The 26,646-nt window shown below is 43.7% G+C and overlaps 1 protein-coding gene across 1 annotated transcript; it reads right to left on the reverse strand.

The window, feature by feature from the left end:
- Nucleotides 1–563: 563 nt before the first annotated feature.
- On the reverse strand, nucleotides 564–3,841 carry SAP18 (Sin3A associated protein 18). Its single transcript, XM_017831667.1, has 4 exons — nucleotides 3,705–3,841; nucleotides 3,373–3,482; nucleotides 1,712–1,834; nucleotides 564–1,050 (listed from the first exon to the last, which is right to left on the reverse strand). The coding sequence occupies exons 1-4, from the start codon at nucleotides 3,816–3,818 to the stop codon at nucleotides 894–896; spliced, it is 504 nt and encodes a 167-aa protein (XP_017687156.1). The 5' UTR covers nucleotides 3,819–3,841; the 3' UTR covers nucleotides 564–893.
- Nucleotides 3,842–26,646: the final 22,805 nt, after the last annotated feature.

Below are 26,646 nucleotides of genomic sequence, written 5' to 3' on the forward strand. Positions count from 1 at the left end.
AATACATATAGATCCCAGCTCAAGACACAAAGCATGCCTTGTCCTCAGCAGACAGAACACTTACTTCAGTCTTAGCCTGTGCTCAGGCCTCAAGGAAGGTGAAGGCTCTAAGGAGCAACTATGGCTTCTACTCCTGCTCTTGCCTTTCTTTGAGCACACAGGGGCTCAATGTGCAGGAACCAAGTGCCTGGCTCTGCCCAGACCACTTGGATGCTCCTGGTCAGCCATAGACCAGAGGCACCCGTGTGTCTCAACATCTCCCCCTGCAGGGACAGAAGAAACTGGCAAGCGCCGAGCTAAGAAGCCATGGGCCCCATCCTCCCCATACTGCACTGTTCTGCTGGGAAATGCCCCTTCTTCATCCTGCTCCTTTAAGAACATACCAGGCAACACCACACAGACCCACAGCCCAGTTTCTCCACGGACAACTGAGACCCCTGAGCTACCCCCTCCTCCATTTTTCAGATTCTAAAAGCTGATTGCTAAAAACCCTCAACAACCCCCAGCTTCATTGGTAACTTTTAACACAGAACCTTGAGCCTCGATACACCACCACACTATCAAAAGATTAATAACATCAATGTTTATTCCAAACAAGACAGAACTACAGAACACCTGTAATCCTCCTGGTCATATTTTACAGAAGTCTTGAAACATTGGACACACTAATTTACTATTCAAACTGCAACAATCAGGGACAGGATGATGGCGCTGCTAAAAATAAGTGTTTCTACTAAACAAATAAACTAAAAGTTAAGGTTTAAGAGTTAACTTTCCTTTCTGATGCTCTGCTTTGTTTTCAGGTGCTTAGCAACAAAAGCAAAAAAAGAAGCCTGCTTTAGAACAGCAAGTAGGAATAAACAGAATATGTAATCATACAAAGAAGCAATAGTTTAGTAAGGTCTCATGCGGCTTGATGGGGGAGGTGCACGATTCGGAGGAGTGATTGCTATATCCAGGTAGTCTCCTATTTGGAATTTCTGAGACTGCAATGTCATGGAATCATCTGTGCCCTTGCGGCCCGACATGGTGCTGCCGATCTCCTTCACCCTGTGAGCAGCAGAGGAACGACAAGTTAGTGTTCAGTGGCCAGTCTCTCCAGGTGTCCAAAACAGGAACAGTATTGGCTCACAAACCCCTTCTCACACCACTCTCTGCACCCTAGGTGGCATTTGCTGTGTACACAAGACGCTGGGGTTTTTCTCTGAAGAATCACGTGCACCAAGAAAAGCTACACTAAATCCTCTTTCTGACAGGGCAGAAACCTTCTACCCTGTTATAATACTAGCAAGAATACCTTGCCCCATACAGACACAGCACAAGACACCACAGATTCCAGAGCAGGGTATATCCACTGGATGCTGACAAAGGTTAGCTCATGCCATTTTGGAAGAGAGATTGCAATAAGATCATTGCTGTAACTCAGGTGCAAGACCTACCAGGAACAAAGTATTACCTCCAGTTGGAGGTCGGTGTTCCGGCTGGTCGCCAATACAGCAACCAAAGCCTTCAAGCACACAGATCCACTGTTTTGGGAACACATTAACAGGGGTGGTCACCAAGCACAATTTAGAGTTTGTGGTGGTTGTCATACAGAACTTCAGAAGTCTGGTATATTGGTTCTGAACTTGAAAATCAGTGCTAATGAATAATAATTCACTGCTCTGGTGCCCAAAATCTAGTAGTAACCCAAAGAAGAAATGCCATTTACCTATAGCCAGGCCTCTTGAGATCTGTAAAAACGATTGCAAAATTGAAGTGTGTGCCCTTCTTCCGTGCTTCTGGGTACACTTCTTTCACTAAGCTGGTCAGCTCTTTCAGAGTTGCATCCATCCTAGATTGAACAAACAAACCAAAGTGCTTCATGTTCTCAAAAGCAACAGTAAAAAAAGCTTCCCAAAACATTTAAGATGGAATCAATGTATTGTGACAACCATATGTTTCCTTGCCTTTGCACACTCAATATCCACACCCGAAAGTCAGATCTGAAATGTCACTGGGAGCCTCTGATTTCACAACTGCACCACAGGAGAAAGAACACATTTTGATCAAACAATCAAGTCTCATGAAGTCACTCTAGTTATAACACCTGGTTATAACACCTGGAGAATTCACCGCCTACTGTACAACACAGCCTAACGCAAATGTAGCTTCTACCTAGTGTCTGATTTACCACGGTATTAAGACAAATCTCTTCACCTCTGTATACATTTCAACATCTGCTTTTCCAGTTCTCTAAGAAGAGCTACCATTTAAACAGTGGGAATCTATTTATTTTTTTAATGCATTAATACATTTATACAAGGCCACAATGTAAGACTCTCCTCACCTAAGCTGACATCTATATTCAAATAGTTTATTGAATATTAGTGGAAATGTAAAAGCAGAAAAAAATTAACAGTTTTGCATTTCTGCCCTAGCAGCCAGCACTCCTCTTCCCAGCCTTCAACCACAGCAGGGATAAAGCTCATTTCTAGAATTTCAAGTACAAAAGGACTTAATCATCACAACTAAAGCATCTCTAATTATACAGACTGTACAGTCACTCTGAGCCTCAGGCAACCAAGGGGCAGTGTGTTGACAGACAATGCCCATTCTGACTTCTGCAGATGGCAAACAGCTCAGACACCACCAACAGTCTGGACAGAGTCCATAAATCCCACTTAGAAGTAAATTAGAACTACAAGCTTTAGCAGCCACAAAAATGGATTTATTCAACTACACAATGCACAAGTTATAACTATGCCAGATACCATGAAGGAAAAAGGTTTAAAAATGAGCATCATTCATTTTCAAAGGCATTCTTCAAAACACTACAAACAAAACCTGTGTGCAACAGAGACTAAAGCAGTTCTCCAAAATAAATTTGAAAGTAATAAAAAGCAGCTCTCTGTTAAAACACTGCTATCTGACCATGCAAAAATAATCACATTACTCTGCTCTCAAGACTTAAACCAACAAACCATTCACACATCTGTTCAAGTCTTCTGAGACAACCACATGTACTGGAAAAACGGGGCTGCTGGAACAAAATTTAGGCACTAGGGGAGAACCCCTGCGCTGAACAGATCCGTTGCGATAACCAAGGCCACAGCACAAGCCACTGATTTCATGCATCCGTAACTGGGCAATTTAGCCACACTAAGCCTCAGTGTGCAGCCACGAGCGCTCAGCCCAAGTTGTGCTCCCAAGGACGCCCCTCTCAGCTGCCAAGGCACAGCCAGAACCGCTCTACTCCAGTGGCAGCAAAACCCTCCCCAACGTTTCCTTCTCCGAGGAAGGAGACCCAGCTCCCTCCGGCACCCGAGGACCAACCACGTGAAGCCCCGCTCGCCTCGCACCCTCGACGGGTGTGGATCCGGCGTCACTCACCATGTGTAGATCTGCAGCTCGCTGGAGGGCACGTTGCCGCGGGAGAACTCATCCATGCGGTGGTGCCGCCCATTGTTGGTCGTGAACACGCGAAGCAGCAGCGGGCACGTCTGCGGGGCGAGGCGGGCGTGAGGGGCCGCGGGGATGGGGATGAGGGGCCGCTCGCCAGGCCCGTCCCGCGCCCCGCCTCCCCCCCCCCTCGCCTACCCGTCCCGCGGCCTCACGGCGTCGTCAAACCCTCACCACTCCCCCCCGCACCACCGGTGCCCGCCCCGCCGCGCCCAGGAGCGGCCGGAGAGGCGGCGCGGCACCACCACCCCGAGCCCGGACACCTTCTCCCGGTCGATCGGCTTCTCTGGCTCCTTCTTGATCTCCTCCTGCGTCACCCGCGACTCCACCGCCATCTTGCCCCGCCGCTCCCGGATGTCCCGCCGCGCCCCGCCCATCTCGCGAGAGCAGGGAGGGAGGGGCGGCCCCTGTGGGGCACCGCCCTCGGCCCTGGGGCACCTCCCTGGGCGTGAGGGGATGGAGTTAAAGGGGTGTCTGAGGTCCGGGAACAGTGCAATCAACCACTGTATTTAGAAGTCGAATGAAGTAAATTAGGGGTCGATCATATTTAGAATGTATTTTTTTCTCCCTAATATTGCATTCAGGGAAAGATCAAACGCCCGGACTTCGCATTTACAGTCTTGGTTTTTAACACGAGTGAGATGATCTGTTAGGTTAAATTTGAGTCTGTGGTTGTGTCTCACAAAATAGGTGGGAACATATAACATATATGAAAAAATACATAATACATGTTTCTAATGCGATAGCTTCTTTTCAAGTGTTGAAAGTTGGTTGTTATGCAGAATGGAGGGAAGAGGCGTTCATTTGTTTCACAGAATTTACACTTAGATTATTTCCTCGCGTGCTGTGAATTTATTTCTCATTTCAAGGGAGAATCTAAGTTTTGCTGTAAAATTATGCAGAAGTGTACGTGCTTGCAGGTACAAAATGAGAAAATATCAGGGACTCAAGGATTTGCGGATGCTGGGAGGGAGCTGTGGAGGAGGCTGCCTGATCCACACCCCTGTTCAAAGCAGGATCAGCAAGGGCTGCTTGCTCACAGCCAAGTCTGAATGGATTCTGAGTATGCCCAAGGATGGAGACCCCTGGGCAACCTGCTCCAGTGCTCAGTCACCCTCACAGTTAAAAAAATAAAAAAAGAAGTTAATTTGTTTTTCTTATGATGTTTAAATTAAATTTCTAGTATGTCAGTATGGGCCCATTCATTGCCTCTGGTTCTCTGATGGGGCATCACTGAGAAGCCTGGCTGTCATTCTTTGCTCCTTCCTACCAGGTATTCATACACAAAGAGACATCTCTCTCCAGGCTGAACAGTCTCAGCTCTCTCAGCCTATCCTCATGTGACACATTTTCCCATCCCTTAACCATCCTGTTCAGCTGTATTCGAAGCTGTATTATTGCAGTGTTCCTGCACTGCTCACAATGCTCTGTTGATGCTTTCAGCAGAGTACAGAACAGAGCTATGTGCCGCTGAAGCCATGTCTCAGGGTCCCCAACGTGCAATGTACTTCTCAGAGTCAGGAGGCTTAAGGGGCTACTTTCCCACGTGCAAGTCTAGCATCAGAAATAAATACAGTAAGTTCTGCACCATGAAAAAAAGCAGGTGTTTGTTAAGGTGTTGTAACTTTGAAGCACCTGTGCTCTAAGGGTTGATTTCGCATTTCCAAACACTGTAGATAAATGTTTCAAATGTATTATTTATTAAAAAAATAGGTAGGGGAGAAAGATATTATAAAACTATATTCCCATATGATGTTTCTGTGTACATCGTAAAGAAGGATAAGGGTTATGAGTCCATACTACATATATGAAAAAAAAGCTCTTGAAGTTCACCCTGATATAACAAACTGCATTTTGTTTAAAATGTTAACTTATGGCTTACCTAATACAAGACAAAAGAACTAACAAGCTACTAGAGTTCACCCTCAGCTTTTACTAACTTCCTTTTATAGTAGCCTGGATAATGTTGCATCGCTTTTACTCTACATTAAGTTATAGTTACCAAAGGGAATGACTCAGCCTTGTCATCTTTTTGCGGGATTTCATTTCCCAGGCAATTATACAGTTTATTACACTGCTAAAATTAATTATATCTGCCCTGATAATACACTTTTTGGGCTAAGTGTATGAACCACCATTTCTGAAACAAAAGAATTCGTGTCTAGAATCAGGTATCATAAGCGAACAGCTGTAACAAATAAAGCACAGTTCTGCTCTGAATCTATTTCCTTCTGCTAGAACTTTTGGAATGGTTTATTTATGTGAAAAATGATCCTAGTGGGCTTGAGTTTTAACAAATTTAAGCATTAATTAATTTATTATTCATGAACTATATTAACAATCACAATTTATTTTTAGTCTAAAATCTTAGATTCTTATGTTACATATTTGGAAAAGAAGGTTGAAAATTATTTGGAAATGAAAATGCAGTTATGTGATCCATAACCTGGACTGTGAGGTGTGGTTTTACTGGGGAGGGTGCTGTCTGGTTAAACAAGGCGTAACACCATAAACTGGGTTCCCACCGGTTTAGGCTGAAGTCCCAAATGCACCTAAGTTAGTCCAAGTGCTTGCTCTTGCCAAAGGCGGGGGATTTAGCTCCCACTGCCTGTCCTTACTCTCAGTCACGCTGAGGGCTTTTCCCCTCCCTTCTGCCAGGTGTGCCCTCACTAGATGCTTTCAAGAATAAGTTCCGTTCCATAATTTAACATAAAACTTTTCATTGAGGGGCTGATTTTCCGTCAGTTTCTTGCATTTGACACTTTCTAAACTGATTCCATAATTGCTACACCTGGCATAAGGTGAGCAGTGGAAAGTGCGTGCCCAGGAGCAGCTGGGAGACAGAGGGAGAGAATAGGAGGGGAATAGGGTATGTCCCTTCAGTGACAGTGAGGTGGTTCATTGCTTTACCCTCCCTTCACATTTTCCTAGGTTTTTGGGGGTGAGGGGTCCCCTCTGCTTGTTAGGGACGCTGTGTTCTGTGCAAACAGCGTATATATGTGCAGTGCAAACACATATATAGTGTATGCTATAGGGAAAACGAAAGCCCCTCACCGAGGCAGTGAGGCAGAGTTAGGCTGTGTATAGGAGCAAGTCTCTAGCCTTTGTTGTTGTGAAGGAGACACCCAAAATATGACTCAAACGTTTTCAGATATGAATGCCTGTAGAGCACTGAGAGAAGTGGTTCAGAAATGTGAATCGCCTCTTTAAGAATTGTTAATACACATTCTTATGGAAGTGGTTATTTAAATAGCAAACTGTTAATTGTTTATTGGAGCATCTAGGACAGGTATGAATGAGACAGCATGTTGGTGCAACTAGGATATGGGACTGGGCAAAGCTGACATAGCCACTTAGCAAAGAGCACTGTAAGTCAAGTACCCCATTGGCCTATGAAACACTTACCATAAGTAAATTGTGATTGAGAGGGAAAAACAAAAGGAGCACTTGATAGGGGATGACTTAAAACTTTCTAGACAGAACAGAAAGATGATAGCAAATAAAAAATGTCCTTGGAAAGATACATAAAGGATTGGCACAGCTGAGTCTGGGATATCAAGCATGGAAGAAAACCTCCAAGGAAATAGAAAAATTGTAGCAGATGACCAGAACAAGTTGCTCCGAACATATCAGACCCAAAAGTGGTCTGGAAAAGACCAAAAGAATGCAAATTCAAATAAGCTGAATTATCCTCAGCCTCTGCAGCACACTATTTCCAGGTTCCCAGGGCTCCCAGCACTTCTTCTGGGTTATTGGCTACATTTGTGAGTTATTTCTAACAAGGACTACATACAGCTCTTCAATTTTTCATGGTTATATATGTATCCCATAGAGGATATCAAACAGAGAGGACTTGGTCTTTATCTTGATTATGGAAGGCAACAACACAATCAACTTTAAGCACCTTTACAATCAGCTGAGTGAGCAAAGTCTCAAATTTGATGGAGCTTCTACTGCAAACCAACTTTAACTGGTGGAGGAAGAACACAGGCACAATTTCTTTGCAAATACAATCACTGGTATTTCCTATATTTTGTGTCATGGTAACATCACAGGTATGTTTTAGGTTCAGAGTGCTCTGTGTGCAGTGGATTTCACTACAGTGTTTTGATTTCCTGTGTTTTGTACCAAAGTTAGTGTGAATTTCAAGAAGCCTATAGTACTGCTAAAAAATGGCACTGTTTTCATTTAATCCTCAGTTTTTGTTCACTGTCCTGTTTTGAATTTAAATGACTTGAGCTCAGAAAATGCACCATAACTCTTGGGCTTCTGTGATCCTATTCAACTTGCACCTGAGTCAGCAGGTGAGTGAGTCAGTGTGGTACAGACTGGCTGAAATGGGCTGTTCCTTTGTGATGTAGAAAAGGACTCTGTCACTGTATGTGTAAAGCATGCAGAGACCCCCCAAGACGGTATCCTAATTCAGGAGCACCAAGACTTGGCTATCTGGGAGGAACGTATACTTCTGTATAAATTACGTATATGTTTTATTCCTTTTTTCTTTTTTTTTTTTTGTAAAGTCATCAGAAGGACCACAAGTTAATAAAAATGCTTTGAAGATTATTTACTGTATACGATCTCACGAAATGATTTAACTGTTAGCATGACAGTAGCACCATTCAGTCTGTGCAGCCTTGTGCACACTCCATGGACACAGGCGGAGTGTGCAAGGCAGAGCCACTGCTGTGCCTTGTAAACAAGCTGCCTCCTACAGTGAAAGACCTTGATTAAAGTTGAAAGTTGCTTGTGTTGTTGCCAAATGTTATAATTCTGCCATTCGGCTGGAACTATTCCACATCAGGTGTTTCCTGAGAGAGCATCCTCAGGATGCTTTTTTTTTCAGTTTCAGAAAAAATTATTCTAAGAATAACATATTAGGCAGATGAACATTATCAATTCATATTTCTGTTATTCTTCTTCATTTTAAATACCTACAGCAGTTTGTCAAACAACCTGCAGCATCCACATACTTTTGAGGAAGAAATAAAATTTGGCAGAGATGCTTACTCCTGTGTCAGAAATGTTCTCATAAACCAAATACACTTAAATGAACTGTCATCATTTTTTAAAAAAGAACCTGTGATTTCTCTGTAGTCAGCCGAGACTAATATTGTCCACCCAGGCATGTGAGGGATTCAGAAGGATGTCCACAGTGCTTCTGAGCTCTGCAGCAGGCCTGGGCATGGGAGCTGGGAACAGCGGGGCTCTTCCTATTTTTTCTTAGAGCGCTACTCCCTGCAGTGGGCAGTGACAAGGGATGCAGGCTATGACCCTGTCCACATCCCCTGAGCAGTGTGGGGAGTGAGCTGGAGAGCCACAGCAGTTCAGGCCAATCCAGTGCGAAACTGCTTGCAGTGTAAATCAACAAGTATGTGTTTTGCAAGAGAGATCCAGCAAAAATTGTAATGACTGCTTGAATTTTACCTGGAAGAGACCGGAACAAGCTGGAACTTATAGGTGTCAGCAGAGGAAAACACAGTTTCAAATAAAGCAAAAGTAACTCCTGGTCTGTCACGTAAATTTCGTTTCTTCTCTATACAAATATCTATGAGGTGAGATGGTGAGGTGTACTAAATAATCTATTGGTTTTTCCTGGTGGAGTTGTAGACTCAGTTACAAAATATAAAATTAAGGAAGAAACGTTGCCAGAATCTAAACCTGGATTTCATTAAAACATGTTGTCATTCCTCTATAAAATACATCTGCTACAATGTTCCAGAAACTGTAGACACACAATAGAGTAATAAACTGCTTTTATAACTTGGGTAATACTCTACCATAGATTCCTGATTCCCCCCCTACTGTTTGTATGAAATTACCTCAGTACAGAAATGTTCATGCACTGTGAGGGAGGAACAAATGGGTTGTCATTTCAGTAAGTGGAAATTTTATAGAGAGGACAATCAGCATCAGAAGTTGGTCAGCCTGTAATTCACTGCAAATAGGTTGGCAGTGTGGCCCCTGCCAGCGCTCCCTGGTAGCTATGTTTTCTGGTTTTCCTTCACTGGGGCAACTCCACTACTGGAAGCAGTCATGAGAAACCAATCCTGTGTGAAGGTTACTTTCATTGCTGGTGCTTTCCCTGCTTGCAGGTGCTGCTGCCACCTGTTGAGTAAACCAGTTTTCCCTGGGTAATGCAGAGGCTGCCTGACCTGCAGCCCCCGCCACAGCTGCTCTGAGGGCAACAGCACTATTGTCCAAATGCCCTGCGGGGCAAAGCCAGCATGCCCCCTTGCAGCAACATCATCTGGAAGAGATGCCCTTAATATTGTCTTCCGTGTTTCCTGTGCAAACAAATTCCTTCCCTTCCTGCTTCCTGGATTAATGTGATCCCATCCTTGAACACGACACAAAAGTCTGAGAAGGGGGTGAGTGTCTCCATCTAATAGACACAGTCCCGCTCATGCTTTGGTGGGAATATTTCCATGAATAAGTGTTAGCAGATTAGCCTGATGGTTCTTTCAGATTCTTCTCCCAAATATCTGTTATTTTTCCTTCCCATGGAAGAATAATATTAAAATACTTAAGCTTCGTCTCCTAAAGTAGAAAATTCCAAGATATCCAACTGAGTGTACCAAAGTATATATATTTTATACACAGCTCTGTGGCTGTGGTTCTCTTCAGCTTTCCATACATCTTTAGAGGTTTTCAGTCTGTGGCACACACTGTTCCTATTGAAAATAGTAGGTGAATAGAGATGCATCCTGCACACTCAGAATAGGTATTTCCTTTTGTTTTCTGCCCCAGTATGACAGATCTTAACACAAAAAACCTCCCATGTCTGTGGCATTTCACACTGATTCTCTAATGATGAGAGAACTGTTGACAAGTAAATCCTCTCTGGGCAGCCACAGTAAGAGGCATGTTTTTTCTGGCTTCGTTCAGGGGCTCAGAGTCCTGGAGAAAGTTTATGAGAGCAGTGCCTATCCTTCATAACAAAGGCTGATGTAGTGTAAGCCATTAACCTGTGTCCTGCCTCCAGAAGCATCATCATAAAGAGTCAAGCAAAACTTTTCTCCAAAATAAGTAGTTCCATGTGGCAAGCCTTGTCAAGCACAAAGCAAAGCCACAGCACCCTGAGACAGCTCAGCTGCCTCACAGAAGTATCTTTTGTGGCTCTAACTTTGTCTCTTTTTCTTTTTTCTTTGTTTTTTTATTGGTTTTTTTCTGAGTGGCCACTTATGACCAAAATGTTCTGGCTGCGATAAATTACATGCAACATCTTGAATAGTTCAATATAAAACCAAATTGTTTTCTGAATGCTATGTTTTATATATTGCAATATCAATTAACTCTAACAATGTTTTTTTACAGAAAGGAAATGTCCATCGCTAGGAATTTACAATATGCGATGTTTGAGTCCAGAATGAATTCTGACAGCTTGGTTACATTAAGCTCCTCAGAGACACAGAGCTTAGTGGAAACACTGACATAATCTTAATGGTAATGGCAGGAGTAGTGCCTGAATAGGCATAATGTAAGGCGGAATCACTTTGGCTCCCCCAGATCACAGTAACTTTGAAAGAAAAGTTGATAGAAAGTTTGTGCATGCCCATTTCTTGAACCAAGAAAGAATAATCTCTCTATGTACCGCTGACTAGCGTTATCAGCTGTATCATATTCCATTTTGCACATGGCAGAAGGCGCTGGGAAAATTCAAGGGACATTTGTTGCAAATGTGTGAAGTTTGCTGCAGAGCAATGAAAGCACATTGGGGTTGTAGATGAGCGATTGTAAGGGCTCAGGGAGAGGTGCACCCGGCAGCTGGGGTGCTGCCAGGAAGAAATCAATGCTTTTACATGTCTTGCTGTTCCTTCCCCATCAGCTCTCTTGGCAGAGCTGGTCATGGGGAGCTCTCCATAGACTTATTACAATGAAATGGCTTAGCAAAGGCTTCATAGTTAAATAGTTTACAGTAATCCTTTGCTCTTGCCTGGAGTGGGTGAGTAGGGGGTCACACAAGCAGCTGTGCTGACACATCAATGGGCCAGAGGGGATGGTAATAAAAGGCATCCTCCTTGCAGTGGTTCAGCTGCAGTCAGAAGACAACATCTGTCCATAACCTAATGCTTTCAAATGACAAGCTGAATGATGTGACAATTTATGTGACAGCATGACAGACTGTGACATTTCAGATTGCTGTGAGCAGTGCTCTTTGTGTTCATAAGACATATAAGAAAGTGCAGCACTCCAAAAATTGAATAAGTGCCTCACAGACTTGCTGGGGGAAAATTCCTGAACATGAAGAAAGGGAAAGGAAAGAAACTATTTAAAAAGTTGATAGGAAAAAAATAATCTTAGCTTGATACTACTTCACAGTTAGCTTTGTGCTTTTTTACCCCTATTACAAAGCTGAGAATAACTCAGAATCATTTCTACAAAACTTCAGGGCATGGAAGAGCAGGAGAAATGGCACTTCTACACCTCTTAGATTAGATTTGTTCAATGTGAAGCAACATAAAATAAGCTCTAGTTTATTGGGGTTTGAGGAATGTAAAGGCATAATAATTACCAGCTGATACACCAATTTAGTGCAGGTGTTAAGAGTTTTAAAAGATAATGAGTGATAATGACTCAAAGTTGTCTTTAAAAAGAGATCTCAGATTTTTCAAAGAAATAAATACTAGAAAAAGAGACTCCATTATATGAAAGGAAGTGAAAGTCTCAAGGACAAGAAGTGCAAAATTCTATTCCTAGAGGTATGGATTGATTCCCTGCCTGTTAGAGACAAGTGATTACTAAGCATGAAGGTTTGAAAATATAGAAGTGAAATATTACGAACACAGGGCACAGTTACTACTACATACAGATTCTGATGTATGGGCTAGATCTTAAAATGCTGCTGAAGTTCAGCAGTCTGGCTGCTGATTGCTTCTTTCAGACTTGGCTTTACCCAAAAAAATATGGATCTGCTGCTCAAACATGCTTCAACTATGCTTTCAGAATGAGATTCAAAAAGGATTTTAGACCAAAGATGAAATTATACACTGTAAAAGTAATTACTTGGCTTCTGATTAGAAACCATGGAGACTATTTAGAATGAGAGATTCATGAGTGTCCATCCATCTTGAGCTGCAAACAAAGCAGGAAGATTTCTGTGTTTGTGTTAACATAGTTGTAGTTCTTCTTTGAACTATGGCCAGTGAACGCAAATGATTTGGTGTACGGAGGGATTACATGTTTTTCATTATATGTTTAGGTGGCAGATGAAATCTTTGGTCACTCATGGAGAAGTTCTCACTCCATTTGCACTCAGGGGCGCCTGTATTTTGACGAACGCTTTTTCATCCCACATTCTTAGAGCCTCTTTTCTTAAGTTGTAATTTTTGGTGGTGTCAGTGGTGGAAGACCACCAAGAATGGGCTGTGCATCTGCTTCTGGGAGCTCTGCAGCTCATCCTCCTCCTGCTCTGCAGATTGTGAGTTGTAGGGCTCAGTCAGCTCTGTACACATACTGACAGGTGAACTGTGGGGGATTTTACAGTTTCTTCAGGCTGCTTGAATGAGTCCTGTCTTCTTGCTGGGACAGCAATCCCACAACCCCAGCCACCAGGATTGTAAGTGGCTTTAGTGCAGGCTAGCTAGCAGAGATAATAGATGGTAAAAGGTACTTGAAAGCAGCTGGTCCTTGGCAAGATTGAAAAATGTCAGGTGCAAGTGTTATTGGTCCTACCTGTCTGTCACTGATGGAGCATGAGGAAGGCTGTGGGACAATAATGAAATGTGAGAATTATATTTTGTGCACACTATTTCCTGGCCCAACCAGGAGCAAAGCCAAAACTGTGACAAACAGCAATGCAGTCTTTTGCTACTGTCATAGCTTTTAAAAGACTTCCAGAAAATATGAATCCTGCTTCCCTGAGTGTAACAATGTGTATCTAATCCCAGACTACCTTTTTTTTTTTTGTTGCCAAATTATAAACAAGCCCTCTGACTTCTTAGGGAGGAGCGTGCAGAATGCCAGGCTCTTCTCTGCTTGACATACGTGTGAAAACCTTCACTCACTGGAGTACTGCAGCAGGAGAGGGGTGAGACAGGCACAGTGCAGTTGAGGTGTTCTGGCACAGGGAATGTGGCCATGGCAGGTCCCCAGGGAGTTTGAGCCAAGGCACATGCCTGTCAAGCCACACCAGCACCTTCATAGGGGACAAACTGGGACATTAAACTCCCCTCACTGCATAGCTGATTAAGCCCCTGCACTGTCCCCATGCAAGTAAGTAACACATTTCCCCCCTAAAATTATTTTGCATTTCCCTAAAGGGTTCTTTAAATATCCATGACACAAAGTGCAAAGGAAAAACTGCTGATATTTGGTCCTGCTTAGGGTAAGGTTACAATATGAAGGATATAAGGCAAGTTATCATTTCACTGTGCTTTACTAGTGCTTGTAATTTACATCTCATTGCTTTCAAGGCCTCTGCTGGCAATATTTCCTTCTTCTAAGAATAGAGCGTAAAGGTATTTTAAGAATTCTAGTTGTCGTACAATTAATAGGGTAACACTTTGTACTGAGTAAAATAATCTGCTTGTTTTGAGCAGTAACAGTATGCATGTAAAAAACGGGTAATGGGGAAGGATGTTTTATTGCCAGCACTTTTCCTTACACGGGGATGAATCACTTACATTCTTGGCAACTGAACTCAAATTCGCAAGAATGCTCAGTTTGATCAACTTCCTTCAAAACACTAAGCTCAAAGTAAAGAGGAAAAAAGAGAGAAAGAAACTTGGATGGGCTTGGATGAGGAAGATATTACAAGATGGACATCCAAGCAGGAAGACAATAAATCTAGTGTACAAATTGTTTAGCCCAAAGCAAGTCACTGACTTGCTGTTACAGGAGGGTCCAGTCTAAATTAAGAGGGTAGTGGAAGAGGGGAGGGGGGGGGAAACGAGGAGGAAAAGAGCCAGAGCAGAGAAAGAAAACCCTGCTGATCTGGCAGACATGGCGGATGTTGTGTCAAACATGAGTTTATTTGCTAACAAAACTATGAATTTTCAAGAAAAATTACCACACTTACCTTCAGATTGGAAGAGTGTCCTCAGGAAAAAAAATAAGAGAATACAGTTAGTTTAGGCATGAAGAAGGTGCCCATGTTCAGGCCATGGTTTCACACACCAAAGGCTGAGGGTCCTGAGGGACCTTCTTTGGCAGCAGTGCGAGGTTAGCCAAGCCATCCCCTGGTTGCTCCTCTCCACCTGTACCATGGAGGTAGGGATGGCACTTAAAATGGTCCCTTTTGGTTTTATTCTAACAGATTATTGTTCAGCTGGGTTGGTTCCCTGGGCCAGTTCACCAAACAGCCACCCATGGCACTGCACAACATACCCAAGTGTCAGTGGAGAGAACGACAGGGGTACAGGAACACGACGGAGAGGGAATGAAGAAGCTGGACAGGCACCCCTGCTGCTACTGTGCCACCTCGGCTGCAGTCTTCAGCACAGCACTGGTCTAAGGGACATTTGGCCCTGCTGCTCCTTTCTGCTCAAAGGCAGTCAAATGGCAGCCTCGATGAAACCAGCACAACAGATTGTTGGCTGAAGTAAAAACAACCCAACAAAACCCAAAACATTATTTAGTGTGGAATTTCCCTTTTTCTAGGTCATCCTGTGGTCATGCAAACAGCTGTGCCTCGATATAAAAGCATGACTGCGAGGAGTGGTGGAATCCAAGGAGGGAAGTACTGTTCCCCAAAATAACACACTTCTTCTGTGTATCTGACTTGGTATCTTTTGATTTCCCCCTGCTCTTCACCCCAGTGCTTTGCCACTCTGCACCTGCAGTGCACACGGTGGCTGCAGCACCTCAGGATGCTTAAGATAAGCATGAGTGTGTCACGTCCTGCAGACAGCATAGGGCTGCAGTGCCTCTGTCCAGGGTGTCCCCCCAAAGCATATTTGGTACTTATTGGGGAAAAAACAACTGGGGAAGAATGAGAAGGTATAGGTTCAGGAGGGCTGTGCCATGCTGCAAAGGATAAGTACAACTCAAAGCAAGACCCAAGATACTGCAGCAATGTTGGTGTCTAATACCCTTGGCATCACACAATTCCTGTTGTGTGTCCTCAGGATCCCAGTTTCAATGTGTTGACTGCTTCTGTCATGCTCTGTAGTGCCTGAGCAGTGAATCCAGTATTTTTCTCTGATTCTGTAATCAGATATGTTGCTTATACATGGTAAATCTCACACTTTTGTGACACTGTGAAATTACTATGTATTCATCAAGCAACTATATCCCATTCATAGAATAAGATCAGAGCTTCCTGGTCTGGTTTCCTGCACACAGATTGTACAATAGGTCAGCATAGGTCCTGGGGATATGTCCAGGTTTTCCACATGTGTAGCCTTCCTATCCAAGCTCCAGTCCAGACAATACTCAAACATCTCTGCAGGCAATTTTTCTGGGCATAAAAAGAAAACACCTAGCAAATCTGGACACAGGATAGCCCCAAGTCAGAGCCTCTGACAAACATAAAACACTGGACCAAGCTCCCAAGGCAAAATGTGTGGCATCTATGCACTGGCACTATTGGACAAAAATCTGCCATAATGAAGAGGTACAGCCTAAACTAGATCTTTCCCAGCCTTATTCCCTGTAAGGAAGGACTGGTTTGTCTCTCCCCGGCATGAAGCACAGTCTGTTCTCTGTTCTGCAACCTGCTCACTCTTTCTCCTGTCTCTCACGGGAATCAGTGTGAAACGCAGCGCAGACGCTTCTCCGAAACCAAGGGGGCTGGGCATTGAGAAAAGGGAGATTTGTATGCAATGAGCCTGTGTATTCACGCATCAGAGAAACTGTGGTGGCAATGGTGTTCTCTCATAGTAATGCAGAGCGAGATGGAAACGGGATGAAGTTTTTTTCAGGATTAAAATAAGCAGAACAAGAACGAGTTGTTGTTTTGGGGAAAAGGAAAGCAGTTGATGTCAAAACGTTTCACCGATTTGGCAAAAATGCCAAGCTGGCCCTGCCTGCGGCATACACGGACTTCAAAGGCATTATCTTGAATAAGGATTCGAGAGAGCCAGATCGCTGCTTCCGACATGTATTTAGCTGAGGTCAAATGATATGCAAGGCTATACCCCAAGGGTGTGTTTTCCTTCTGATGCCAAGTTGCTGACACCTCTGGCTGCAGGTTTGTGGGTTCAGTCTTGCTTTAGCTGTGTAGACCCAAAGGGAGCTCAGTTCTGACCCAGCACCCACCAGGAAGAGTGGGTCACACTCTCACAACCAGTCACTTCGGGAGCGCCGCCTCACAGTGGGAACACTCTGAAACAGCGGTGAGCTGGTACTCAGGAGGGGCGTGTGGTTCTCAAACAGGATGCAGGCTGAATAACCCTCCATTCCTGAAGAGGGTGGTCCCTGAAGGTCAGGGCTGCCTTCAATGGTGTGGCAGTGTGAGAGGAAACTGCCTCAGAGGGTGCTTTCATAATGCTATGACTATGAATAAATTCAGCTTGTTGTACTCTGGGTTCCCAAGTGTTAGTGATCAAAATTGTGAATAGGAGAATAAGGTTAGGAAAAGAACAATTCTCCAGCTAAACTTTCATTACAGGATAAACAAAGGGTCCTCCCCCCCCCTTTGTCTGATTTCAGACAAAGGGCTTTGCATCCCATGTAGGAGCTTTCTTTGCTGCCTGGGAGGAACATAGGGATTGTAGGTGATACCAATCTGATAGGGCTTGGCTCACAGAGTTGCATAATACCTGGGGTTGGAAGGGACCTCTTGATGTGATCTAGTGCAAACCTCTGCTCAAGCAGGGTCACTTACAGCAGGTTGCCCAGGACCATGTCCACTCAGATTTTGCAAATCCCCATTTATGGAGGCTCTGAAGCCTCTCTGGGCAACCTGCTCCAGCTCTGAATGGACAGGCAATGATCAGAGACCTGATGTCAATCCAGATTATTTTGATGCTTTTCACCTTTACACTAAATTATTAAAGTACAACCTGAATAAATGTACTTGATACTCATTGACTCTGGTTCTGGTGAGGCTGGGTATAAAACAGTGTGGGACAAGACTGATCCATACTTAACCCAGTTGCATAATTATGAGAAAAGGACAGTCAAAGAGACAGTTGGGTGCTACATGGGATTAACACACTGTGGCCCTTTGGGAACTCCTCTGGTTCAGGATAGGGGTGACTATTAATCCAATCAGTGCTGTGCTAATTCAGTGGAAGGAGGACCAAGGGTCTCTGAACCTGTAACAACAATAAAGCCAGAAAAACAATGGAGATTTTTCATCCTTTAAGACACAAAGATTTTTCCGGGAATATTTGTCCCTTAAACTCCAGAAGACAAGGGAACAGACAGGGTCTTGCTTTCTGTTCCCATGCTTCCAAACCAGCACTTTACCCTGACCGTCACAGTTACCAGGGTATCCTCTCAGTTCTGGCAAGAGATCTTATCTGAAATCTTAACAGAGGCACATTTAGACTATTCAAGGCGGTTTTATATTGCTCAAGCTAAAGTCAGTGAAATGTTTTAATTAGCAAGCAAACACAGTCTGTCACTTTGTGTGATGCACAGAAATCTGTCTGCTTCCTCCCTGAGTACAGCACAGCATGTCTAATCCACTGGCTACTATAATTAGGATAGGGTAAGCATTTATATGGCACTATAAAGGTGAACTGGGTGCTTTGCAAATACAAAAACACTAATCTCATTCCCAAAGAATTCAGAGTCAAATGTGGTCAAGAAAAATCACAATTGTCTGCAGGGAAAAACTGGATCCTGCAGAGACCAAGAATCACCAGGGCAGGTCTGAATGACAGATCTGGAGAGGGAGACTCCTGGGCTGAATGACTGGATGACACTCAGAAACACTAGGGTTTCAAAAAACTTTCCTAATCTGCCATGGACCTCATAAGGGACCTTCAGGATCCAGGGACTCTGTGCATGTAAATCTCCCTGTAAAACTGCTACTACTTCAACACATTCAGCTTCCACAATAAAGGCAGGCTATGGAACAGAGGCTGGGAGGAGACTAGAGGTACTGTGGCAGGATAGCATCGGGAGACACTCAGGAAGCAAGAGTGGGAACAGGGGTAAAAAGGAGAAAAACCTCTAAAGAAGGAAAAAGCAGGGAACCAGTGGCAAGAATAAGAAACAAGATGGGATCCTTTAAGTGTGTGTGTGTGTGAGAGAGAATGTAGATTAACAATCTTTTGGTTAGGCCAAAGGGAGTACAGAAAGCCTGAAGAGTAGTTGTCAGTGAATTACAGTAGCTGAAACAGGTGATGGCCAGAGCATAGAGAAGAACTGTAGTCATGGTGATAGAAAAGCAAGAACGGCTTCAAGAAGAAGTACTGAGACAGAAACTAAAAGCTTCAGATTGGGTCTTTAATGAGAGACCAATGATGTGAAATAAAAGGAAAGAAAAGAACCCAGAAAAAATAGAGGAAGTAATAAAATCTGATTTGAAAGAATTGATTATTTATATTGAAAAAATCAGCTTGAGGTGTAATTAATAGGTAATAGTGCCAAGGACTTCAGGAGAAGAAATTAAAAAAGCCACAGTGATCTGAAACTGGATAGTCATGGACAGAATAGAAAATCATTTCCCCTCTAGAAAGAGGCGAGCAGAAATGGTGAGGTGCGATCAGGGGAGGCAACTGGAACAATCAGCAGTGCCATGTTTCACAGGTCACCAGACAAAAAACTTCAGCTACACCGATACTGACATTTGGTGTCACCCACTCTGTGCACCTCCTGTCACTTGCCAAGATGAGGATTTAGTGTGATGTTTCAAATGGACATGGAAAGACGACATTTCAAATGGCCAAAAAAACACTCATTGCACACAAACACAGTCTTTGCTTGCATTTCACAACATTGCACAAGGCTTAAAAAGTAACTTCCAAATTTGCACACCCATATCACTGTGTACGCAGAGGATGGCTAAAGAGATCTGGTGTGCATTGAAATTCATGTCATAGCCTGAGCCTGCCCTCTTGCTCCATACACACCAAGGGGTTGGCATTGTGGAGAGTGTTTGAGCATCTGGAATCTTTGAGAAGAGGGAAATAGAGAGAAGAGCAATTAGACTGATCTTTTTAGGTTAAAGGGAGTACAAAGGAGCATGGAGAGTAACTGTGAATAAATTACAGCACTTGAATCAAGAAATGGCCAGAGCACAGAGAAGATTTTTAAAAAGGGAAAAAAGAAAGACCCACAGAACTACAGGCCAGTCAGTCTCACCTTAGTTCCTGGTAAAATCCTCCTGGAAACTGTGCTAAGGTGTATGAAAAATGAGGTGATTAGTGATGGCCAACATGGCTTCACTAAAGGCAAATCATGCCTGACAGATTTGGTGGCCTTCTGCGATGGGGTGACAGAGTTGATGGATAAGAGAGCAACAGACTTCATCTGTCTGGACTTGTGCAAAGCATTTGACACTGTCCTGCACGACATCCTTGTCTGGAGAGACACGGATTTGATGGATAGACCACTCAGTGAATAAGGAATTGGCTGGGTGGTCACACTCAAAGAGTTGTGGTAAACAGCTCAATGTCCAAGTGGAGACCAATGACAAGTGCTGTCCCTCAGGGGCTGGAACTGTGGCTGGTGCTCTTTAACCTCTTTGTCAGACACATGGACAGTGGGACAGAGTGCACCCTCAGCAAGTTTGCTGATAACACCAAGCTGTGGGGTGCAGTGACCATGCTGGAGGGAAGGGATGTCATCCAGAGGGACCTTGATGGGATTGAGAAGTGGGCCCATGTGAATCTCATGAAGTTCAAAAAGGCCAAGTGAAAGGTCCTGCACCTGAGTCAGGGCAATCCCAAGCACAAATACAGACTGGGTGGAAAATGGATTGAGGGTAGCTCTGAGGAGAAAGGCTTGGGAGTGTTCATTGACAAGAAACTCAACATGTCCTCGCAGTGTGTGATTGCAGCTCAGAAAGCCAACTGCAACCTAGGCTGCATCAAAAGCAGCGTGGCCAGCAGGTCAATGGAAGAGATTCTCCCTCTCTAGTGTGCTCTTGTGAAACCCCACTTCAAGCACTGCCTCCAACTCTGGGATCTCCAACATAACAAGGACCTGTTGGAGTGAGTCCAGTGGGAGGGCCATGAAGGTGATCCTGGAGCTCCTCTCCTATGAAGACTGGCTGAGAGAGTTGGGATTGTTCAGCCTGGAGAAAAGAAGGCTCCAGGGAGACCTTATAGCAGCCTTCCAGTATCTAAAGGGGGACTACAAGGGAGCTGGAGAGGGACTTTTTATGAAGGCGTGTAATGACAGCACAAGGGGAAATGGCTTTAAACTGACAGAGGGCAGGTTTACATTAGATATTGGGAAGAAATTCTCCACTGTGAGGGTGGTGAGGCGCTGCCACAAGTTGCCCAGAGAAGTTGTGGATGCCCCATCCCTGGAAGTGTTCAAAGCCAGGGTGGATGGAGTTTGAGCAACCTGGTCTAGTGAAAGGTGTCCCAACCCCATGGCAGGGAGTTTGGAACTAGGTGATCTTTAGGATCCCTTGCAACCCAAACCATTCTATGATTCTATTATTTGTAGTCATGGTGATAGAAAAACAAGGGCCACTCGAGTTGTTTTGCATGCTGTCATGAGATCCTGCTTTAAAACAATTTGTTGTGACTTCTGTGTCTCTATTCACTTTGATTTACCATATAACAATATTCCTATTCATGTGTTTTTCACATTCCAAGACTTAAAGAAGACTTTACTCATTTAAGTTACAGACTCATTATAACCAAATTCTGTATTTTTATTATTTGCAAATCACATCCAATTCACAGTTTACAGACTGGTGATGAATAAAAGTTCCACCCTAACATTCAGAGCCTTTTTGCTTTGATTCTGGAGTTAAGATTTTATGAGCTTTAGCACAGTATGCAAAGGTAACATACAGCAGAGGGTAAAAGAAAATAGCTAAAAATTGAACGTATGTTTAGGACTGCTGTGATGCTTTTTTAGACAAGGATATGTTTATTCCTGAAGTGAGCTAAAAGCAGTGGCTGGTGTAGGAAGTTAGTTCAAAACAGGTGTGGGTTGAAAAATTGTGTGGAAAACTAGGAGACACGCAGTGATAATGGTAGTCATTAAATATGAACACGTGGTGGTGAAGCATTTTTGGAGGGGAAAGTCTCAGTTTTGATGATGTTTTCATGTTATATTATCCTCTGATGATATTCTAGTAGAGCATTGTGGACAGCTGAGTCCTACTTTCAGTCTCCTACTGTGGTGGATTGACGCTGGCTGGATGGCTGGTGTTCACCAAAGCCACTCTATCACTTTCCTTCTCAGCTGGACAGGGGAAAGAAAATATAACAAAAAGTTGATGGGTTGAGATAAGGACAGGGAGAGATCATTCACAAATTACTGTCATGGGCAAAACAGACTCTACTTGGGGAAAATTAATTTAATTTATTATCAATCAAATCAGAGTAGGATAATGAGAAATAAAACCTAATTCTTAAACTACCTTTCTTCCACCCCTTTCTTCTTCCTGAATTCATTCCTAAATTCTCTGCCTTCTCCCCCACAGTGGTGCAGGGGAACAGGGAATGGGGGCTGCAGTCATTTCATCATGTTTTCTCTGCTGCTCCTTCCTCCTCAGCAAGAGGCTCCTCACACTTCTTCCCTGCTCCAGTGTGGGGTCTCTCTCACAGTAGACAGTCCACCTCGTACTTCTCCAACGTGAGTCCTTCCCACAGGCTGCAGTTTTTCGTGAACTGCTCCAACATGGGCTCCCCACAGAGTCACAAGTCCTACCAGAAAACCTGCTCCAGCGTTCGCTCCCCTATCCATGGGTCCACCAGTCCTGACAGGAGCCTGCTCCAGCATGGACTTTCCACTGCCTTCTTTGGGCATCCCCATGTTCTGACTTGGGGTCCTCCATGGGCTGCAGGTGGATCTGTGCTCCCCCATGGACTGCCATGGGCTGCAGGGGCACAGCTGCCTCGCCATGGTCTGCACCACGGGCTGCAGGGGAATGTCTGCTCTGGCACCTGGAGCACTTCCTCCCTGAACTCCTTCTCCTTCACTGAACTTGGTGCCTGCAGAGTTGTTCCTCTCACATTTTCTCACTACTCTCTCTGGCTGCTGCTGTGCAGCTCTTTTTCACCACCTTCGCTGATGGGCTGAGCCTTAGCAGTCTTGGAGCTAGCTGGCATTGGCTCTGTCGGACATGGGAGAAGCTTCTGGCAGCTTCTCTCAGAAGCCATCCCTGTAGGTTCCCCGCTACTCAAACCTTGCCATGCAAACCCAATACACCTACAGTGGTCTCTCAGAATTTTCCCCAATAAATTTTTATGGGCTGCAATCCTGAATCTGATTTCAATAAAACTTTCTCTTTAAAATGGATGTGTGGCACAAGATAAGTGTCAACCTGCAATTTTCTGTTTCTGTTGCAAAGGCCACGTGATACTTAACCCCCATCCTTCCATCCTGCTTGTGATTATACCAACGGAACTGTAGGATTTGGGCCAAGTTACTTTATTTGTGCAAGTCACTCACCTCACAGACAACAGTAAATGCCCTCTGTGGATTTTCTGGTGTCCTTCTGTGCTGATAAAGCTATGTAAACAAGCGCAAAGCACACAGGATCTTGGCTCCCAGAGTACACAGAGGTGTGACTGTAGTTTTTCCTGTACTCAGTATCATTCTCTCTCCCCCAAGAAAATATGTGAGGCTTGTTCACTGGAGCTTCTTATGCTGCTTTGAGATGCCTTGCCAAGTTGTATGTTATCCCACTTCCTTCCTGCAGGCAATCCAAACAGTGGAGGCTTCCCCTGGAGCCCTGCCCCTCACAACTGCACCACACAACTGCTCAGCTCTCAGGCCCTCTCTTAGAGTGCCAGAAGTGTGGTAGCTGAGTGCTGGGCTCAGCATGAGCTCTGAGAACCTGCCATTTCTGTGGGCAGAACTTGAGCAGGAGAGTGCTGCAGCCAGCTGTGCTGTGAGATGCTGTGAGATGGCATGAGCCAGCGGCTGACACCTCGCCCGCTGCAGCTCAGCGCCGTCCTGCAGATGTGGCAGCTATGCGACATAAGGCCAGCTCAGTTGGCACGGTCACCATGAAAAGCCAATTTATTTAGGAAAATGAGGTGGGGCAATAGGCTTACAGCACCACTGGAAAATTACTGTGTGTCAAAGAGAGGCCTAGCAGTGAGGATCTGAGTTTCTGCAGACTAATTAGGGCAAGACCTAAGTGTTACGGGTTTAATCTAGAGCTTTGTGTCTGGGCAATATCCTGTAACCAAGTACCCAAAACTGGGACTTCCCCTCTGACTCTGTGTTTTGCATCCTTTTGTAATTTTTTTGTTTTTTTTTTTTAAACTGACAGTATGATCTATTCAGGAGATGAGGATTCTAGGATTCTGGTCCTGGCTTTGCCATTGAATCGCTGTGTTCCTTGTGAACATTGACGCTTCTCTCTTCAACTTCTCTGTCCATCTTCTCTGCAGAGATGTAATTAATGTCTGCTCCAAAGAGGTGGTCCCTTATTATGGGTTTGGGGGTTTTTCGATAGCAATTGCAGCCTTCTGGTGCACCGTCACATATAGCAAGGTTAACTGATACTTTCCCCATGCCTCTGGAATGTTCTCTTTTAGTAGCTGTTTGACACATATGATTGCCTTGCTTCAGCATGGTCTTACTTCTGTTTCTTTTTTAATTTATGGCTACTTCTGTCACCTATTTCCCTCACTCTTTGATACAAAAGCAGATTTTTTAAAACCAGAGATATAGATAGGGGTTTTTTAAAGAACTCAGCACTTCTGTCTATAGCTGACATCTATCTCTGTTTCCCCGTTTCCACTGAAGTCTTATTCAGTGTATCTAGAATATATGAATGCACATAGTTCAATCTCCTACAGTTTGACTTCCATGTTTTATATCGACTCATCCATTTTTCCTTGTGCATTACTGATGTCAGTCTGCAATCTGTCTAGTTCTCTTCCTTTGCACTGTGTCTTTTTCTTATCCATGTACTTCCTTGCCCATCTGTACTATTATTTTAATTGTCTTTGAGTGCACATTAATAGTGCTTCTGAACAGATGCCAGTGCCCCTTTTTCTGTCCCATTCCTTCCTTTACTCTGTTTCATGTCCAGTTTCTCTCAGAATTTAATCAGTTGAAAATCATTACTGTTATTTCTTTTCCTTTAGAGCTGACTTAGTCATAATAACAAAGCTTACAGGGACAGATCCAAGTCTTGTTCAAAGATCTTATCCAAAGCTTATTACCATGGTCACTATTTTTTTGATAATCTTCCAACTATACTTCCCTCCTTTTACAGACTCTGGCAGATCCAGCAAAATCTCAGAAGAGGAATGGTTTCCTCTGAGACCCACATGAAGTCCAAACCACACATTAAGCTGGAAACCCAAAATGTGTTCAATTGATATCTAATCTGACACTTTCTTGTCCTTTTCTGAAGTATCGCTTTTCCTTGTATGGTTTTTGATAAGGCAGCCCATTAAAAGTGCTAACTTGTGACTCAATTCTACCCTTTAGCTGGGAGAGAACCATTTGTATGTTTGTAAGCTGAGATGGTTATAGTCTGTTTAGTCTTATTTTCCAAGGATACTGGACTACCAGCCCTCACTGTTGAACTCCTTTTATTAGCATATTTATTCTCTCTAGCCATACCTTATTGTCCCTGCTTAGGACAAAAAGGATCTTGATAAATTTTTAAGATGTCAACACTTTGAGGCTTCCTGAAATGGTCTTGTTTTTTGCTCTGGGAATAGTTAGGAATAAGTGTGGTAAAATGTCCGTGACTCAGTCTGGTTTGCAGGCAAACGGATGCAGGTTCCTAACTAACCTTCGGGACACAGCTGTGTGCATCCCCTGCTGTGACTGCTGCATCTCTGTAACATTTTGTCTTCCTGTTGGCAATTATCCATCAGGTTTCTCTGGTACAGTGTCTAGTAGGTGCCTTTCTAGTGGTGCTTTTGGGGAATATGACATTTAGCTTTAGTGACCAGGCATTAATTGCAAGATGGTAACTAACTGGAAGTACCCATTTTCAAGCAAGTTTTGTTCACTGCTATTTTGGGCTTCATATCAGTAAATTGTGGTGTCTGTCACATAAGTAATTTTTATCTCTTATTCCAGGGTCTTATCTAAAAAAAATCTCAGGTTTCCCTTACATATGAGCTCAATGGACAAAGCTTGTGTCATCCTATACTGACATAATGACTTAATTCTATATTTTCTGTGAAATTAAACACTATTTTTTTCTGCTTTCCAGATTTCAGGTTTTCCATTAACCAGCTATATCACAGGAAATAGGAGATTTTCTTCTCCTGCTCTCAATGCTGATAACAGAAAACAACAAAACAATGGATTCAGGATAACAGTTGAAACATATTAAAGACATCCTTGCCTGCATAAACTCACTTCAAAATATGTCCCTTATTGTAAAGGTAAAAATATAAATTCCTTATCTGCCAACAGTTTTTAAATTGATAGATCAGTCTAATGTAAAATGCAAATTTGATAGATACTTAAAAAGTATATGTAATTTTCTCAAGGGTAGAGCTACATGGGGCTTTAATACCAGGCCTTCTAAATAGGTACAGTACATTATTGGAGAAATGAACACAGCTTTCTTTTAAATTGATATTAAATTAAGATGCTGGACTTTGAGACGTCAATTTAACACGACGATAGGTCACAGAAGGACCTATTCATCCAGAGATTTCCTAGCCTTTCCAAGACATGGGAATTATTCCTCTTTCCTTACAGACAGGGAAGCTCAGGTGGAGAAGTGAAATGGTTTGCCACAGTCCCAAAGTGGAATAGGGAAGGAGAAAAGCTGATCTCTGTTATCTTCGGCTCAATAGACCTGGCCACCACCTCCTCCTCCAAAATCAACATGAAACATTTCCATCGAGTGTCACGGTTCTGAAACCTTGGATGATCCCTAAAGGCCCTTGCACTGGGGGGTGTGGGTGTGTGTGTGCGTGTGTGTGTGTGTGTGCATGGGGCAGGGGGCACTTGTAGTCTCCATAGGCTACATACATGGCTCATTCCTCCCCATATGCTCTGGTGATGCTTTCCTATGCTGTGCTCCTCCTGGAGTTTCGTAGCCACAAATCCTCACCTTCATACCAGTCACTCTGGGAATTCCTTTGTATTTTCTGCTCCAGAGTACCAGAGAAGAAAAGTGCCTCATTTGTTCCCTCAAGGTAGGTGTTCCTCACAACTCCCTCATTTTTTTTCTCCCCACACAGGCATTTT

The sequence above is a fragment of the Lepidothrix coronata genome, unplaced genomic scaffold (assembly GCF_001604755.1).
Source record: "Lepidothrix coronata isolate B3197 unplaced genomic scaffold, Lepidothrix_coronata-1.0 Scaffold194, whole genome shotgun sequence".
Taxonomy (NCBI): Eukaryota; Metazoa; Chordata; class Aves; order Passeriformes; family Pipridae; genus Lepidothrix; species Lepidothrix coronata.